Source organism: Protopterus annectens, chromosome 8.part0 (genome assembly GCF_019279795.1).
Source record: "Protopterus annectens isolate FY-2018-M chromosome 8.part0, PAN1.0, whole genome shotgun sequence".
Taxonomy (NCBI): Eukaryota; Metazoa; Chordata; order Ceratodontiformes; family Protopteridae; genus Protopterus; species Protopterus annectens.
Genome location: NC_056741.1, coordinates 697,999,180 through 698,020,654, shown reverse-complemented (window position 1 = coordinate 698,020,654; position 21,475 = coordinate 697,999,180). Strand labels below are relative to the sequence as shown.

Below are 21,475 nucleotides of genomic sequence, written 5' to 3'. Positions count from 1 at the left end.
AAGCTTCTGTTCCCTCAGATGGCACTGACAACTATATTAAGGTATACACAGATGCCCTGTACAAGCACTAATATAAATGTACTGGCACAGCTATACCTGTTAGGATAAAAGCAAGATCCTCAAGAGAAAAACAAGCCTCCCTGGTGGACATCTAGCATTAATAAGTTATACAACAAGAGGAAGAAGTCACTGTCTAAGAATAAAAAAGAAAGATTCCCAGCACTGGAAGAAACACCATCATCTGCATGAACAAACAAACAAATCATCTAAGGGCAAATTAAAAAAAAATTGGCAACCATAGCTAAGGATAAATAAAGCATTCTTCAGCTATAAGCGTAATCTAAAAGGTAGGACCCAGACGTGCTGAACTAGCTGAAGATGGCATCACACACACTGATCCTGCAAAAATAGCTAACTTATTAGCTGACAGGTTTGGTGAAAATTTCACCCCCACTGACCCCACCAAATATTCCACAAAGCATTCCCTCTACATCTGCTCTGCCTTGCATCTTCAAACAGCAACTCATTAATGCTCTCTCCAAGGCCTAAAACATACCCTCTATAGGACTGGATGGCATCCCTGGTTACATTTTACATGGTCTAAAATATGAGTTAGCAACTCCATTAGGTACTGTCTTCAACCACAGCCTGAGTACTGGTTTTGTCCTTGCTGAATGTAAAACAGCAAGTGTCATCCCCCTTCATAAAGAGGGTACAGCAACAGACCCTGGGAACTATGGACCCATAAGCTTAACCAGTCTAATCTGTAAGTTCATCGAACAAATCATCATGGACCTTATAAATAAGGATATAGATGATCTCCAAACCCTTGATCTGACACAGTTTTTTTTTTTTATGTCAAAGGCAGGTCATGCCTGTTAAACCTAGTGGACTTTTTCAAAAATATCACTAGAGCCATAGACAAAGGAAAATCTGTGCAGACAGTCTGCCTTGATTTAGCCAAGGCATTTGACACAATCCCACATGTGGGGCATCATTGATAAACTATCCCAGTTGAATATCAACTCTTATGTCATTAGGTGGGTTGCTAACTGGCTACTGATATATCACACTCAGTCAGAGCTGGAGACTTTACCTCAACCAGCAGACCTGTCACCAGCAGGATTCCACAGGCGGTCAGTGCTGGCCCCCTATTGTTTGGAATATACTTCTCAGAAGTGCAGGCAAAACATAGAGGCTGTAGCTGTCTAAGTTTGCTGATGACTGCAAATTTGGTGCAATCATTGAATCACCGAATGATGTCAATATAGTTCAAGAGGGACTTGCACAAACCAATACTGGTGCCAAAGCCATGGACTCAATCTCAGTGCTAAAAAATGCATTATCATCCCCTTCAGTAAAAACAATATCCCTGTAGGCTAGCATATAAATAATAATACCCTAAGTAACAACTCAGTAGTGAGAGACTTGAGAATGCAAATTGACTGTAGCCTAAACTTCTAAACTTTGACCACCATGTATCTACTGTGATAACGAAGGCATTTTACATTGCACATCTCATTAGCAAAGGCATTGCCTCAAGGGTGAGAGAGGTCATAACTCCCCTATACTTGACCCTTGTCAGATCAATAACTGAGTACAATGCTTCCTTTGATATATAGCTTACCAGGCACCTGCAGCAATTAGAAAGACCTCAGAGATTTCTAGCCAAGAAAAATCAAAGTCTCCAGCACATGGCCATACATTGACAGACTGAAGTCACTGTCACTGTACTCAGTAGCATACAGACTACTTAGAGGAGACATGTGCCTAGCCTACAGAAGAATCTAGGATCCAAACCTAATGGAAATCCTGCACATCTGCAAGTCAAATGGGACAAGTGTCACCTGCTCCAGGGACCATAACCTGGCCTGCAACATAAATAGGACCTGCTGGAGAGACAGATATGTCTCTCAGAGGTTGCCACTCCTCTGAAATAAGCTACCAATTCTCATCAAACAGAGCCCCTCTATGACCCTGTTAAAGTATAGCTTAGATGACTCAATGGGAAACTATAAATTCCTCCTGGGGATTTCACCTATGACCCTCCCAGATATGGGGAGTCATTGTTAACTAAGATCTCGAGTTTTGGCAAGATCCTTCATATTTGGTTTCTCTAGTATTATATTAGGTACACATAGCAAGGCTTATAAATACCTTCAGGTCAGTAGCCCAGTAACCACCTATGAACCTATGAACCTATTATAGACTAAATTCTTATGAGAGCCATGATATCCCCATATAAAGAAATAAATTCATACCAGACAGTCTCATAGCTATTCTAATAAATCCAAGGGAGAATGAAAGATATAGTATGTCACTTCGATAGCAGTAACTAACTGGGCACAGAAAAATGGAAGTAAATCAGTCAAAATGTTTCATCCTATCAATCAAGCATCATATTAGACTTTCTTTATCTAGCATTAGTAAGGAAGAAATCAGTGGGCAGTGAAAAAAGACACAGGTAAAAGAACTGCAATGTAGTGTAGAAGAGATTAGGCAAAAAAGAAAGTCACCAAAGATGAAGAGGAGGGGTGATTCAGGGTAAACAATATGAGTGGGAGAGTTACAGAGTAAAGTAACAACTGTCAAATTGTTTACTATCATAATCTGGAATGGCACTTTGTCACATCCACAAATAAGAACGTCCAAACATCAAACACTGAAAAAGCCAAATGCCAATATTCCGGAACACAAACTTTCACCCCCTCTCGACCCATGGTAGTGCTTGTTTCTAGGTCCAGAGCAGCAGGGAATGTTGACATTCATTTTTTTGGATGTATTGCAGTTCGGCAGTGTGGTTTTCATGGAAATGAGTCAAGTATATGATGGCTTTACCAAGTACAATTCAACAACATGAGAGTAAACCTTTTAAAATCATAGGATTTTAAAAGGCAGATTTAAGTAAATTGAAGAAAGCTGTCTAAACACTCCATAAATGCACAACCCAAACTTAAACACAGCTCTTCTAATTTAAAATAGTCTAAAATATGGAGTTTATGGCATTCCTCAAAAGACATAGTATTTTTTCTGGACACATTGTTTAAATGCACTGTCTTTGAGATGTAGGATCAGTTAGCTGAATGTCATTTGATGCATGACTTTCTACAAGTACTACTACAATCAATGTTTATGTGCATTTATTTCTCCATCCATCATTCCACAACTCCTATTTTCCATTGTTGCACATGGGGTCAGGATGTCACATTAACAGTGATAATCATTTAGACCCAGTGTTCGGATTTCTGCATAGCTAGCTCTGCCATGGTATCTATTTACACACACACACACACACACACACACACACACACACACACACACACACACACATACACACACACATGAATACATGTTTCACCATACATCAGAATGTATTCCTTAACCACAGTGGAATCACTGTTTCATGTGACCTCTGTATCTTTTAATGGGAGGTTTCTCCCCTCCCGTTGTTGTACAACCTTGAAGTTGGTATACATAAGTCTGGGATGAAGGGGGAGGGGCTTGCTGTCCCTGCAGAAGCACTTATCACAGTATTAACAAGGCAGTTCTGGGGAACAGAGATTTTAGTCAGATGAGATCAATGAACAGTGAATGAATGACTGAATGTTGAGCATTCAAATGGAAAGTTTATACATATATTATTTAATTATTTTATTTATATCGCGTTTGTTGACTGGGATAGTCTAACTAGCCGCTTTTTGGCACACGGCTGGCCTGGGGAGAAAAGCTCCACAAAGCAAATAACAGGTGTTCAGCAGCATTTAGCATGGTAAAAAAAAATCATGATACACCACTGCAAATGCATTTACAATACAGTAACAGAAAGTACAATCGTAATTATGTTAAAACGTACAAGCATGACATATGCCTTTTGCATATCAGTCATGTAATTGCACAATATTACTTTACAATGGAGAAATACAATTTTAGGGGAAGTAGTAGGCATAATATTCAGTGAAGAAGGTCACCATGGGTAAGTAGATATTCTAAAAGTTAACTTGATAGTCATTTCTATACTCATAACATAAAAGCCATACAGACTAGATTGCGGGAAAGAGGAAGATGGAGTAAAAGCTTATAAAAGGAGAAAAAATAAATAGTTAAGTAAATAGAGATAGGGGGATAAATTACTGGATTAGAGAGTAACAAAAGTAAGAAAACAAGAGGAGAAAAACTATCACATTGACAATATAGCTCTGAAAATTGATCCCTAGTTAGGCAACTGAGAACCTATGTCAACAATGAAATGTCCTTTGATCACCATGTATCCACTATTGTAAGGAAGCCCATTTTCATTAGATACATTATATCTAAAGTTATTACATCCAGATTCAGAGATGTAATCATTCCACTGTACTCATTAATCCGGTCACTGAGTACAGTGCTCCTTTCAGTATGGACCTTCCCAAACACTTGTTAGAATTGAAATGACCACAATGCTTTCTCACTAAAAAATATCAAGGGCCTAAATCATAAAAATTATCCAGACCATCTCAAAGCCTTGTCTCTCTTCTTAGTATCATAGATTCAACCTCTTCCTCATATATGGGCTTTCAACAGACCCTATTCTGTCAGGCCTACTACATATTCACAAGTCCAATGGTAACATAAACACCCATTCAAGGGATCTCAATCTCTTTTGCAAAATAAATACAACATGTTGGAGGGATAGGTATGTATAACATAGAATACCACTTCTATGGAACCATATTCCACTCAGCATAAAGCAATGCATTTCTCTTACTCTATTCAAATGTAATTTGCATGAATGAAAAGGTAACTGTAAATTTATCTCCAATTTATCACTCCTGTCTCCCTAACAAATCCTTCCTCAGCCCTACTCAGTATCCTACCACTAAATGGATTTACTGCATACCAGAAAGTCAAATGACATCAGAAATTCTCAATCTAGGGATCTAAAGCTCCTCTGCAACATCAACAGAATGGTTTAGAGGAACAGATATAGCTCACAGAAGACAGCACTGCTAGACTCCCCATCCATGTAAAACAATGCCTATGCCATCCATATTCATGTACAACCTGCATCAATGGAAGGGTAAAAGACACTTTACCCCAGTACTGCCCCTTGTACTACTAATGGAATGAGGCAGTTCCTAAATGCTTTATTCCATGGATGGTTCCACTCAAATTATCTATGGTAGGATCTCAGTTATTCTCAGTAGGGGTAATATATAGTCATGGACCATGGGATGGGTAAGTCCAATCTAACATCAAATGGGAAAGGTTAATTCAAACATTAAAAGGGAAATTGGATAGGCTTAAAACGGCCCACAAGGGTAGTTTGTCTAGTACTTACCTATGAACCTACAATATTGCACATTGCATCAGAAAAGTAATTGAAGAAGAAATTGCATCAGAGGTTTATCTGGTTTTATTGACAGACAACTACTATTCAATGATACGCATTTTAAGTTGCTACTTAAAAATATATGCCTACTGACCAGGATATAGTACTGATCTACATGAACCAATTTCATGCTGACCCTGAGAACACTATCTAATAAAATGAGTTCCTCAGGATCACACAATATTTTTTTATTTATTTATTTTACATTTGTTGACCTGGCTAGTCCAACTGGATATATGTCTATTTTCAGTAGAGGCCAGGGGAGAAAAGCTCCACTAACGATAATAGCAACATCAGATACAGTACATTTTTAAGACTAGAATACAAATTAATCACATAGTAGCTTATGCAAATGAAGGCTTTGGGAATCAAATCCCGGATGGCTGTAACTGCTGCAGGTTATGATTATTTGCAGTTGTAGGTACTGTGTATCTCTCACACAAAATAAAGACACTTGTTTATCTGAGTAAAGGAATGATTTCACCCATGGAAACCCATGTAGAATGTTCCTTCCATTTTTAAGGGTGAGGGGGTGGGCCTCCCAAGTGTGCTGCACACAAAGATAATTTTAACCTAAATGCTGAAAGTAGAACTCTGCAAACATATAACCTCCTCTGATTCTGCAAAAGTTGTTCTGAAGTTGCCAAAGTTCTCTTGGGCTTGTCAAAATATTTCTAAGTTTTGCAAAGTTTACCTATGTTTGTGGAAGTTCTATGTTTGCATACATTTTTCTGTATTTGGGAATTTTCCTCAGGGTTTGTGGACTTATTTCTAAGGATTCCAGATACTACAAGAATTCTACCTTTTGTAGTAAAGCATCATTTACTGCACTTGAGCTGACAACCAGTTCATTTGACATTATGACCTATTTTTATTTATCCCCATAGTGCCTTTTTTAGGCTGTGCCAAATTGTTAAACCCTCCAACATAAAAAAAATCACTGACAACTACCTAAAGGTACTGTTGCTCAATGCTAGGAGTTTAAACAACAAAATGCACTCCCTGAAGACACTCCTCACCCTGGAGAACACAGACATATATGCAGTCACAGAAACATGGTTCAGAACCATGGAAAGCACACCAGATATCAAAGGCTGCAATGCCTTTCATACATTTCGATCCCCTCAACTCTGGATAAAACAAAGGGAGGAAGTGTCTCAATGTTCATAAAGGACAAGTATACTGCTAGACTGGTCCAACAAAATAACTTGCTTGAGCTGCTCCATGCCCAACTAACCATAGGTGTGACCACCCTATATATCATTGCTAGCTACAGATCTCCTAAAATAAAGTCTGAAAAACCACACCTCCTACCTAAACCTACTGGAATCACTTAACATTCAGTCTAAGACCATACTTATGGGTGACTTCAACTATTCCTCCATAAACTAAGAGACTTATATGACCCGTAATTCACTTATTCAGAAATTGTTGGACTTTATCAATGCAAACACCCTGGAGCAACTAGTTAGCTCCCCAACTAGAGGTACAGATATCCTAGACTTAGTACTCATGAACATAGGGGGATGCTGCTCCCTCCCATGCATTAACTCCTCCTTGGTAAGATCTGACCACAAAATGATCTCCTTTAGTATTAACACTAACCTAGAACCCCCATCAAACTCCAAACCTGTTAAGAACTTTGCTGAGGCCAATTATCTCAGACTAAGTGACAGCGTATTAAGTTCCAAGCCCCTCCAAACCTGGATGACACTGAGGCCTATTCTGAGCTGTATACAAAAACAACGTACAACCACATTCATAGCTGCATAGAGGAGGCAGTACCTATCTGAGACAAACCTATGATTATTGACAAAAACAAACCACCCTGGTGAACCCCTAGCATAACTTGGCTATTTAACAAAAGGAAAAAAAATCCTCTCCAAAGCCTAGAGCAAAAAGACGAAATGATGAAAAAGATATTCACTTGTCTAAACAAACAAATCAGAGAGCTGGTCAAATCTGCCAAAGCAAACTATGAGGCAAAGATTCCCTCCCAGGTGTAAGATAACCACAAGGCTTTTTTGTTATGTTCATAACCTCAGGGGAAATGTTCAGCAATGTGCTAAGTTAATCATGAAAGGCAACACTTAACAGCCAGCCTGAAACTACAGAAAACCTGCAGTCTGACAAGTTCAGTTTAAACTCCCCCCATCACCTCCTACCACACCCAAATAAATACCTGCAACCATCCCCCTACCAGTCATTATGAGGGAACAAGTCCTTACTGTGTTCAGAAAAGCCAAAAACATAGTCTCCATGGGTCCCGAAAACACTCCAGGATGCTTCTTAAAAAGCTCAAAACAGAATCCACCAGGGCCGCTGGAAACCCTCTTTAACCACAGCCTCCAGATGGGCTTTGTTGCAGAGGAATGGAGGACTGCAATAGTCATCCCTCTGCACAAGGGAGGCCTATCAACTGACCCAGGGAACTACAGACCCATAAGCTTAACCAGTCTTATCTGCAAGGCCATGGAGAGAATTACCTTGGATATGATCAATAATGACACAGGAACTTTTCACACACTGGCCCAGACCCAATTTGGCTTTGTCATAGGGAGGTTTTGTCTGCTCAGTCTGGTGAACTTCTTCCAGAAAGTCACCAGGTCCATGGGTGAGGGTTAAATGGTACACACTGCTTATTTAAACCTGGCCAAAGCATTTGACACAATCACCCACCCAGGGATCACAGACAAACTTACTGAGTTAGGCATGAGCCCCTACATCATCAGATGTATAGGAAACTGGCTCACTGAAGGACACATTTTGTCCAGCTAGATGAATCCACCTCTGATAAGAAACATGTTACTAGTGGTGTCCCACAGGGCCCAGTGTTGGTACCTCTCCTGTTTGGCATTTACTTCTCTAAAGTGAAGGCCAATGTTGGAGGCCTCTGGCTCACCAAGTTCGCCTATGACTGTAAGTCGGGAGCAATCACTGAATCACCAAATGATGCTGACATCCTATGAACTGGCCTAAAAATGACAAACGACTGGTGCCAAAAACCATGGTCTAAGACTAGATGCTAAAAATGCATAATCATATTCTTCAGCAAATCAGATATCCCTGCAAAATATAACATTGATAGCACACCCCTAAAAGTAGACCAAGTGGCAAGTGACCTAGGAACACAGATAGATAGTATCCTAAAATCTGACCACCAGGTAGCTGCAGTGGTGAGGAAATCCTTCTGTGTGGCTCAACTTATAAGTAAAGGCCTGGAATCAAGATAAAAGAAGTCACAGTGCCATTGTACTTGGCCATTATCAGGCCCATAATTGAGTACAATGCTCCCTTATGCATGTACCTAACCAGACACTTAAACCAACTGGAGTGGCCCCAGAGGTATCTCACTAAAAAATACATAGTGTAAGACACATGTCTTATGCAGACTGACTAAAGATCCTATCTCTTTACTCTGTCTCATAGAGTTTATTGAGAGGTAACTTATGCATGACCTACAAGGCATTCTCTGATCCAGCCCTGATAAAAATGTTACATATTTGTAAGAAAAATTATGCAAGGGTTACACGTTCCATGGACCTGAATCTTATTTGTGGCGCTAAAAGAACTTGCTGTAGAGACAGATTCATACACCAAAGGCTACCTCATGTATGTTATAAACTTCCCATCTTCATAAAACAAAGCCTGTCCCTCACTCTCTTCAAAAAGAATTTGGATAAATGGATGGGGAACTGTAAATTCACTCACAGGGTACTCCCCATGTTCCTTATGGACAGAGGCAGTCTGAAAAAATTACTCAGGGCTCCAAAATCTAAAGACGCACTTCACTGATACTACCCAATCCCATATATGGGGAATTAAGATACAATACTGTCATATCCTGGGTATTATTGTCTAGGCTTTTAAAGGAGAATTAATAGCTTGTAATTTAACTGGGAGATAGATTCCATATTATTATTATTATTATTATTATTATTACAAAATTCTAAAGTGAATTAGACAAAAGTTCATAATGAAATTATGCGTGTGGATAATACTACTTGACATATTACATTTATTTAAAGACTGAACCAAGGTCAAATTTACACAAGAGTTTTTAAGGAGGAAGTAGCAAGTAATAATTACTTGCACAATAGGAGTGCACATTTATCACGGTTCAAAAAGAGTGTTGTAAAAAGCTCTTTTATTAGGGTCCCCAGAATGACTACTGAGCTTGAGTAGTGAAGAGAGAATAGTTATAGATGTGGCTGCCAAGGTAGCCAGCAATAGAATGGATCTGAATGATAAAGACTTCAAAATTTGAGGTGGCCAAAGTAAAAACAAGGAGAACAAAAATGCTATTAGGATGGACTTGGATTATAATACTGATGCATCCAAAATGATAATACAAATAAACTGAATATTTTAATAGCTAGCCTGAGTTTATTTGTTTTAGTATAGGACAAACCTGATTTCTCTTATAGGAAAGGATGGAACTTTATGGATTTATCGTAAACATCCAAAATCAAGATATGAAGTAGTAATACAAACAAAGGCATATATGTTTGATGGGATGTGCAAGATGTTTAAATATGCAGCTAACAATTCTCATATTTTAGATAAGGAATCAAGAAGGATATATACAGCAGGAGACACATTCATATTTAAAAGTTGTTGTTGTTCAGTATATATTGTAATGCATGATTTTTGCATTATTTTACACAGGAAAGACAGCTAAAAATTAAAATTATGTGAATGTATTAGGAACCACGTGGATGTTATTTAATGTAAAAACAACTTTAATACATTTTATAGGTACTCTATAAAATATAAAACATTTAAGTTAGTTATTTATTTAGTAAGTTAGTTATGTTCTTTTTCTGCAAAAGAAAAAGTTGAACTTATGGAATTAGGTGGAGATGTGGGCAAAGTTTTAGAGAGGAAGGAGCTGTAATGACGTGAGGTTGAGAACATATTTTCTGTTTGGGTTAAATTAAACAGTTTACAGCTACACTTAAGAAGCAAGATAAAGTGTTTGAAAGTGTGTTTCTAAAGTGTTTGGAAATGTATTTTAGAAATGATCTTTTAAAACCTTATGAAGCACATTTTATAAAGTGTGTTTTTGCAAATTTCTGTTTTTGGGTTGTAACAGGAAAGCCATGTACTTGTTAACACTATATATAAAATGAATCTAAGTTGTATTGTTAATTTGATAAAGTCCACCTGTGAGTTGTGGACAAAAGCACTTACTGATGAATAAAGTGGCATCTTAGCTGAATACATTGCTTCATTTTTTGTATCTATATCTATGTCTGTATTTGGATTTATATTATTCAGTTTCAGAAATTCAAAACTGATATAGTCAAGACCATATGTTCAAGTTTTCAAATGCTCAAATGTAAAAACTGAGATCTTGGAGATGGTATATATAATTTGCAGGTTCCCTATTAGAAGACCGAAGACACATTCTTTTGAATGCGTCTTGGTCGAACTCAGAAGACTGAAACGGCAAAATATCGAAGCGGCTTTTAAGCGAATTCTTTCCCTGGGAAAGAATTCACTTGGCCGATTCGTTACTTTGCCGTATTCGGCACTGTAGTGCAGTCTCAGAGTTGATATATTTAAGTAGGGGGGTGTGGGGGTTGCAGCCCCCCACATTGGGGGGTGTGAGGGGCGAAGCCCCCCCACTTAATGTAATGTTTAAAGTGTTTTTTTTGTTTGTTTTTTTGTTGGAACAGCGATTTTTTTTCCCTAGAAAAAAAATCTCTGTTCTGACAGTTTGAAATTGTAAGCTTTCGCTTACATAGGGTAGATTAATCACCGTTCGCTTTTTAAGCATTCAGTGATCTAATATAGACCCAATTTGCAGGGGGTATGAGGGGTACAGAGTGGCTTACCCCCCCCCCCCTGCAAAAACACTTTTTTATTGTTTCCATTGGTTCAATGTGTTAAAAGGGTGCCTGTCAGTTTGGAGTGATTTCAATGTACTGTATCATCAATTAAGACAGATTGATAATTTAATATAGACCCATGTAAAATGTATACATATGCACTTTCCTATATATTTCACCCTATCCCACAAGTACAGTGGTGCCAGGTCTTTCTTGAACTCCTTTCCTATATTTTATGCCAAAAACTGCAAGTGCTGAATATGTTAAATTATTTTCCATTATGATTGATGATAGGTTCATAGGAAATACTAGTTTATCTGTTTGTGGATTAGAGGTCAGAATCAAACCTTGCACATTGTATTTGTAAGGTAATGACCTTACAAGTATACTAACCCCCCTGCATATTTCAGAAAAACACAGAGTACAGTACACCCCTGATAAGTTATACACAGCTAAATTAAATAGGAATTAAAAATATATATACTTATACTGACTGCTCTAATCAGACAGTACTGTACTGCAACTGCAAATGGATGCATTTAATTATAGCATCAATTAAGTGGCAACACAGATTAAAAAACTATGAACAGTGCTGGCTGTCAAGCAAATGTATACTCAAGACTAGGACCAGAGTCTCAGCCTAGCCGTGCGGCATTAAGGGAAAACCCTGGCTATGACCCTGATGACCCATGTTTGAGTAGTGAAAAGGGTGTTGCAGGGATTGGGCGAGGGGTTGAAAATGAATATCTGCTGCCACATCATCCATTCTAGGGGAGGAAGTCAGCCTGGCTCACTGCATCAGTGACACCTACTAAGAGGCAGGTATATTGTTTACAGTAGCCGGCCTACCGAGCTTCCCCTCTGCACTGCAGATAAGTTGCTCAGGTAGCGAGTGGGTCAGCATGAGTGGAAGCACGTGTGCAAGCACCTTTTAACAGCATCATATAGGGGTGGTGGTGCTGCGGTAGCGTTGTCACCTTACAGTAAGATGTTATCCTGTTCGATTCTCAGCTAGAGTGTCTTCTGTGTGGAGACATGCGTGAATGGGCATACCTTTGTTGAAGGTTGTGCGTCAAGGCCGGCAACTCAGCACGTAAAAACCTACTGTCAATCATTAGCGGATCGGAGTTTCCACTGTGGCGACCCCTAATCGAGAAATGCCGAAAGACACAACAACATATAGGGGTGTTTGCAAAGCCTTTGCAAAGGAATGGCGTTAGGGAAAGTCTGCAGGCTCTACTAATTGGTCCAAGCCCTACACCTGACTCTAGTTTCCCAGGGGAAAAAATGGGCTCACATGGCAAAGAATGAATGGGCTAGAGGGCTCTCTTCCTTCCTGGTAAAGCTGGGATCTCACTCTTTAGAGGAATGAATGAGCCAGATGGGTGCAGAAAGAGCAGCCAATTGGTGATCTAATGGATTAGAAAAAAAAATAAAAGACGAATAGGACAGCAGTTACTAATACGTCAGCACTTTTATAATGCAAGTGAGCAGTTCTCTAGTCTTCTCATGGCTTTCCTGGTTGTGTACTATCTTTATCTGTTGTTTATATCTTTGTTTTCTTGTTAATGTGCATGGTTCCACTAGGAGTACTTGAAAAATCCAAGCTGAGTTACAGCTCCCTAACAACAGCTGCCTCCAAGTGACAGTCCAGGTAAAGTGGTGCTTGTAACACACATACTTGAGCTTGTCATGTTATGAGCAAGTGGCACAAGTTAAAAATCAAATAATAAAAAAATAATTTTTTGCAGTGGCATGCCCACCTGAATCCCCCCATGAGAAACTTTGCCCCTTCACACCTTCTCTAATTTATTACTCTTACACCAAGGTTCACTAACAGGCAATCCAGATCGACTGTGCTTTTTCTACAGGAATCTAAAGGACTGGACTACAAAAATACACAGCATTTCAAGAGTAATTCTACACTCCTAAATGAAGTGAGCAACAGCAAATGAACAGCTGCAAACTGAAGGCACTATGCTACTATATTCAAACATGCAGAACAAGTGTTATATTAGTAACTGCCTGCAAGCCTATGTAAACCCATGCAGATTTATATTTGTATATATATATCTATATATCTATATATATATATCTAGCTATATATATGTATATATATATATATATATATATATATATATATATATATATATATATATATATATATATATATATATATATATATATATATATATATATATATATATATCTATAATATATATACATCTATATATATATATATATATATATATATATATATATATATATATATATAGATATATATATATTATATATATATAGATATATATATATTATATATATATATATATATATATATATATATATATATATATATATGGGTTCACTTTATAACATCGAAATACTGAAATGTCGAATTTCAGTATCTCGAAGCTATAAAGTCGAATGTTAGAAATAGCAAACGTTCATAATCGCGAATTTCATATATGTCGAATATATGTTGAATTCACGGTTATGAAGTTGCGCTACGTAATGTCCGGGTTTGTGTTTTGGTGGTGCGTGGTGCCGTGTGTGGATGTAGGTGTTATGTCAGGTAAGTGAGTGTTTTGTAAGGGTTTTGAGTGGGAGTTTGAGTGTGTGTGAGGGACTGGAGAATGTGCGTGTGTGAGTGAGCTTTTGTGTTGTGTTTGTGTGATCTCGGAGTTAGTATATATAAGTAGGCGTGTGTGGGGGTGCAGCCCCCTACATGGGGGGTGCAGGGGGGCTTGGCCCCCTGCTTATGTGTGTGTGAGTTGTGTATGTGTTTTTTTTTATGTTGTGATGTGGGTGTTGTGTTATATGTTTAGTGTAGTGTTTGCGGTGTTTTCGGTTATGTGGTTTCGCGGTTTTTGTTTGTCGGTGTTTTTTGGATTCGGTTTTATAGTCTCGAGATACTGAAATTCGATATTTCAGCATTTCGAGGTTAAAAAGTGAATATATATATATATATCTATATATATCTATATATATATCTATATATATATATATATATATATATATATATATATATATATATATATATATATATATATATATATATATATATATATATATATATATATATAAATATATATATATATATAATATATATATATATATAAATATATATATATATATATATATATATAAATATATATATATATAAAATATATATATATATATAATATACATATATATAATATCTATATATATAGTATATATATATATATATATATATATATATATATACATATATATATATATATATATATATATATATATATATATACAGTCTCTTTATATATATATATATATATATATCTATATATATATATATATACATAATATATATATCTATATATATAATATCTATATATATATATATATATATATATATATATATATGTATATATATATATGTGTATAGATATATATGTATATATATATATATATATATATATATATATATATATATATATATATATACATATGCATATATATATATATATATATATATATATACATATACATATATATATATATATATATATATATATATATATATATATATATATATATATATATATATATATATACACATACATATACATATACACACACACACACACACACACACACATATATGTGTGTATATATATATATATATATATATATATATATATATATATGGGTCTACTTCACATGACTGAAATTTCATTTGACTGACTTTCATTTGACTGAGACGAAAATACCTAATATTCAAAATACTGAAAACTCACTTGACTGAAACTCATTATACTGAAACCTTACAATGCTAAATTTCAGAATACTAACTTGTAAACCATAGACATGTACTCTTACAACACCAATGACTAACTCTTTCCAAAACTTAAACACTACTTACGTACCCTCTTAACAGAAACCGGACGATATAAAACCAAACTAGGTGGGAGCTATGCCCTTCCACACCCCCCTGACTATATATACTAACTCCAGGCTTGCACTACAGTAGGTAAAAGGGCATATACCTTTTACTTACCTCACAGTAGTCTACACACTGCCACTACTACTGGAATGCACAAAACATTCACCATATTACTTGAGATAATTCCCATAAAAATGTAAACAGACATACTCACATGTAGAAACACTACAACACTACTTTCTACATGACTATCAGTATTCTGATAATCATCACTCTAAGTTACAGTAATTCTTTTCACCACAAGCAAGTCACAGGAGAAGGTAAACCCACATCATGTCTATGGCTTACAATTCAGTATAATGAGATTCAGTCAAATGAGTTTTCAGTATTTTGAAAATTCGGTATTATGGTCTCAGTCAAATGAAATTAGGTCAAATTAAATTTCATTCATGTGAAGTAGACCCGTATATACATATATATATATATATATATATATATATATATATATATATATATACATACACACACACACACACATACAAAACACAAAAGCCAGTCAACCTAACACAACATATTGACACAAATGTCCACCACACAGACAAAATACACTCATCATGTACATACCTAAAACATCAACCGATCTAAATACCAACTAAAACTGTCACATTCTTACATATAAAACACATACACATGTACATATGTGATAAAAACATTATTTACTCTACTTCAGATCAGAACAGAAGAGCTAAAGCAAGTTACTGGCTTTAAGACATAATGCACATAAAAGCATAACACACACCTACCGACACAACACGATAAAATAATAACAGAATTTAAATTGGGATCTGCCCTACTCTCCCTGGACTGTCACACAAATGTGACCACAGTAACTCCTTGAGTGTAGTGTTATGGTCAACATCCCCAAGTCAGTCATAGCACCACTTCATAATATATTAATTTGAGAACTTAGCAAAACCATTCCAGATGTTGAGAAGCTGTGGTCTAAACAAACTGCACAGTAGCCATATATCCATATATGTGTGTGTGTGTGTGTGTGTGTGTGTGTGTGTGTGTGTGTGTGTGTGTGTGTGTGTGTGTGTGTGTGTGTGTGTGCCTCACAGCAAGAGGTTCTTCGGTTAATTCCTCGGCTGGGGTGCCTTCTGTGCGGAGTCTGCATGTCCTCCTTGTGGTAGCGTGGGTTTCCTCCGGGTGTTCCGGTTTCCTCCCACTTCCCAAAGACATGCTGTAGGTGGATTGGCCACTTTAAATCGGCCCTAGGTGTGAGTGCGTGCATGTGTGTGCCTTCTGTGGAAGGTTGGGCGCCGGGCTGGCAACTCGACACTGTAAAACTACAGTGCCAGTCATGAGCAGACAGGTGATCTGCTGTGGTGACCCCTAACTGGGATAATATATATACATATATATATATATATATATATATATAGAGAGAGAGAGAGAGAGAGATAACAACTCCAAGATTACACAAAATAAACAATACTAGGGCTACACACACACACACACATATATATATATATATATATATATATGTGTGTGTGTGTGTGTGTGTATGAGTATGTATGGGTGCCAGGTGTTTGATCGTACATTAATTACATCAAACATTTTGTTAGGAGAGTTGTTTTGTCAAACTACAAGTTCGTCACAGGATGCTGGCTGCTCTGCATTTGGGATCACTATACAGGGAGGAGTGGGATTTTCTCTTTACCCACTGTTTTGCAATCCTGGAGTTTGTATATATAATTAGCTGGGAGTGTGCTGACTCAGGGGACCTGCCCCCCCCCCCCAGCAAAAAATGTATTTTCCTTTTTTTTTCTTTTAATTTTCCACATGCTGAGGTTAGTGATCAGTGCATGTGTACCAGCATGTCAACAGACAGAGTTTCACCCATTGATGGCTGATGCAGTGTATGCCTTATGTAGTGGGTCAGCAAGTTAGTGAAATATAACCATACACATATATAAATATATACATGTGAGTGTGTGTGTGTGTGTGTGTGTGTGTGTGTGTGTGTGTGTGTGTGTGTGTGTGTGTGTATACAGATATAGATAGATATAGATATTACATATAGATTTTATCCACCCACACATGCTTGTTTAATATGGTTTACTATGAAAATGTTGCAACTCAAAAACTTGAAAATCAAAATCTTGTGACCATAATATTGAAAGACTAATATGCTAAAGATCGAATATCAAAAAATGTTGAATATTTAAACTTCCTACCAGTGTGGACACATGAATGAGTGCTACCATGGGTCCTGGGAGGGCACAAGTCATGGAGTTCAATATCATCATCTTTAGCATTTTAGTCATTCACTACTATGGACTCACGATTCTGATTTTCAAGATGTAGCCTTTCAATACTTTCAAAGTAAACTGTTTTGTGTGTGTGTGTGTGTGTGTGTGTGTGTGTGTGTGTGTGTGTGTGTGTGTGTGTGTGATATATATAGATAGATATGTATGTATTATACATATATATGTATAGAAGTCCAACAATTCAGCAAAATGTCAATACATCAAACAGCAATTGATAGAGCACAACTTATCAATCAACAGCTGATCAAAAGAAAAAATATATATATATTTTATGCATAGGGGCTTGTCCCCCTGCATCCCCATAACCCCTGCTAATTATATATACCAACTTTGAGATCAAGCTACAGTGGGGAAAGGGCACATTTACAAATCCCCACTGTGCTACAATCCTGCACAGAACAACTGTCAGCATTTTGACTTGCAGGTATATATATGTAATACATATGCACAAACACACACACACATACACGTATGCATCATAAACACAACTATACATGTGTACATCTTGAAAAAGAATGTTAGCAAACACCTAAATACATACTATCACACATACACAAAGATGCATGCATTGTGTAGCTTTATACTTCTACAAGAATGTATGATACAATATAATAAATGCAGAAAGTGTAAATATGTAATTGACTTTCTCTATACCCTTCTGCTTCTTGAGCGTCATCTACCAAATTCTGTTTAACTGAATTGAAGACATCAAACAACAGCACATGAAGAATCCCCCAAAACATGAAATCAATCCTATATCATCATGAACCAGCCCCTCAAACCATCCATGCAGGGAAAGACCCCAACTCCTACTTATTTATACTAAGGTCAAGACTAATGTACCTCAGAGTTGCTGAAATAACTGTCCCTAAAGTCAGTTTTGCTGTTATAAAATGTGACTTTCCTGCGTTTTACTGTACCATAATTCAATCTGAAAATTGCCACTTTTACTTATGATCTGTCACCACTTCAGTCATAGGATGTTAATGATATTCAGAGAATGTTGCATTCAGAGGAAACAGCAATAAAATGTTAAAAAATGAGCAAAAGGAACTACAAAATCTTTTTCCAAAAGTCACCAGAATAAACAGTGTGGCAGCAATGTCTTCATTACTACTTGTACCAGAAGTTGGATCCAAGAATATGTTTCAGAACTGCCATACAAGGCAGAAGGCCTTTAAACATGGATTATATCTATCCCTCTGAGAAAAATAAGTCAATTTGCTGTTTGCTGCCTGACTTCATATAATAACACTAAGTATGTAGAATGCATATGTAAGAAAGGAGATCTAAGAACTTCAGGACATCAAATGGACTGGCACTTCTGTAAGCATTCTCACATGTGCAGTTTCTGGCAGGTGATAAACAAAATGAGAACAGCTGACAGCTCTCTGTAAAATGTTACATTTCAATCTAATGCAGTGTCATTCTCTTCTTCAATCAAGCACCATTCTTCTGGGATTCTCAGAATGGATCAGAAATAAGAATGCCTGGTAAAAGATTCTGAAGCATGGCTCCACTATTGCAGGGCAATTCAGAATAAGACTGACCTGCTGTGTGGTGCATGTGATATAGCATTTTTGAAAGACCAAACTCTTCAGCTGAGCATGTACACCAAAATGCAACATTCTAAATCTATAATAGCCACAAGACAAACAAATCATACAGTCTAAATGATGCAATCAGGCAAACTGCAATGATTCAAATAAAAAGAAACAGGGCTTCAATTAATGCAATGAAGGGACTTGCTATGTGTTACTACTTAGAACTACAATTTAATCCCATCTTTTGAATAAAAAACGACATCTTTAACCTTCTGAAGACACTGCACCACAAAAGATAATAAACAAGTGATAAAGCAGACACTAAAGCTGTATGTACAACTTAGGTCGTGTGTGTGTGTGTGTGTGTGTGTGTGTGTGTGTGTGTGTGTGTGAATGTCCCTCTTCAGAAGATCTCCCAATGCCAATTACAAAAGTAAATTACAAATGCAAGAGTGCTTGTAAATGTATGCGGAAGCATTACATAATTATTTGTTACAGAAACAGGTGCTGTTATCATGCTGCTTAAAGGCAAGCAGCTCGGAACAAATTAATGCTGACAGTTCGGTGCTCTTAGACAGGTCGGATTCCATCTTATAACACTACTAAGGCAATAAATATCTGATCTGCATCACGCCACTGGTAATGACCTCTACACAGTATGTTGTTTGGTCAACTAATTACTATATTACCCGTTAGCTAACACACGAGTCTAAGGTGGTTTTGTGTGTGTGTGTGTGTGTGTGTGTGTGTGTGTGTGTGTGTGTGTGAGAGAGAGAGAGAGAGAGAGACCGAACACAGCACCTAGTCTATAAATACTTCATCCATGACATCCCTACCTTCTTACCCCACCTCCTTGCTACATTTAGCTCCCTCAAAACATTATTCTATGCGAACCGGTAGCAACTTACTTTACTCCCTCCACCCTATTTATGTGCACTCTGTGGTTAAACGGAGTTTAACGGGTTGCCTCGCGTCTGAAAACATGTTCTCCTTATCTAATGTCAGGGAATCTAGTCAGAATATTTCAGACATATTTAAAAGCTTGTTTAGTGGAATGCAGCATTTAAATTCGGTAGAAGTCTGATTTTTTTCTGTAACTACCCCTGTGGCCTGCGGAAACTCGAAGCCTCTATAAACACTGCATCACAACACCCCAGAACCTTACTCACCTTCCCTCTCCTGGCTGCCATGTTTTAGACGGTTTTTTTTTACCTTTCAAAGAGGCGGGTCCGTCTCTTTCTTCCCGTTTTTTTTTTTTTTTTTCAAAAATAGCATAAAGGCTCCACAGGCTGGTGGTCCCTATGCCTGATAAAAGTCAGGATGCAGTTGCCATGGCAACCAAGGACCCGCCAAGCTGTTTGTCTGTGTTAGCTTTTCAAGAGTTGGAATTATAAACATTTTGCAAAATGTCACTCATTATATGTAATTACTGGCTACGGTTAGGTGGGTGTGGGGACTGCATCGTAACTGTCAGCCACGTCCCCAAAAGCAAGTAGTCAAGCTCCATTCCTAGCAGTACACAAACCCTCATTCCTAGCAGTACACAAACCCTTTCCGTTGTCCCTAGATATCAATCTTTTTTACACAACATAAAAATCGTTGCTATATATGTAGCCACCATATTCTACCAGCTTAATTTAATCTATTTTAGCCAATACAGACGGATGAAATTGTATGCATCTGCCTTCGCGGAAGGTTTGCGAATACGGAGTATAATTCGGTAATGCGATTGTTTATTTAAACCAAATCATCGCAGTCAGGTCGGTTATTTCTGGTATAGTACTTAATTCATTGCAGTCCAGTGTACCACGCACACAATTCAATACAATAAAATAATAATAATAAACACCCAGTGCGTACTTCCTTCCCCCTTTCCCAAGCAAAAGGTAGATGTTTCCCGTGCTTTGGGTTCTAAACAATGCCTTGTTTTAACCAGACCTACTATTTTCACAATCTGCTCGAACAACATGTTCTGTACATGTGGTATGTACTTACAAAACATACTTACACTCATTTTAACAAGTTCGTCCATTATCGAGGTGAAAGCCTGCATTTCCTCCCTTTCCGTCATTGCTTCAGATTTTATCCCCCCAAACGTTCTTCCCGAGGAGTGAGAATTCCTTAAGTAATCCTGATAAGGTCTGTGGCTCGGGTTAGAATTCCGGTATTTAAACAGCCTGATTCTAGTGCTGAGAGCTGCTTGGTATGCAATAAAAAAGGGGAGGTGGGGTGCAGAGAGGGAGAGCTACAGATAACCTGTACTGCGTTTGCGCACAAACATCACGCATTTAATGGACTACTCGGTCAGTCCTGTAGGAAACAGCATTTCTAAAACAAAAAACATCAACTTACATCACAGCTTATAAATCATGTATGACAGCGGCTGTAAAGTACATTACCATGTGTAGGTGCTGTCATAGCTGGTAGAAGGAAACATGACCTGACAGGATAATAAACGTTATAGCCCTTGATCA

General features: G+C 37.3%; 1 protein-coding gene across 1 annotated transcript in view; it reads right to left on the bottom strand.

Annotated features, from left to right (window-relative positions):
- The window catches only part of TRIM46 (tripartite motif containing 46), a 564,405-nt gene extending 543,160 nt beyond the window's left edge, over positions 1-21,245 (bottom strand). Inside the window, exon 1 of the mRNA XM_044080147.1 lies at positions 21,010-21,245. Coding sequence (XP_043936082.1) covers positions 21,010-21,072 — 63 coding nt within the window. The 5' untranslated portion in view covers positions 21,073-21,245. The remainder of the gene's footprint in view (positions 1-21,009) is intronic.
- Between the last annotated feature and the right edge of the window lie 230 nt (positions 21,246-21,475).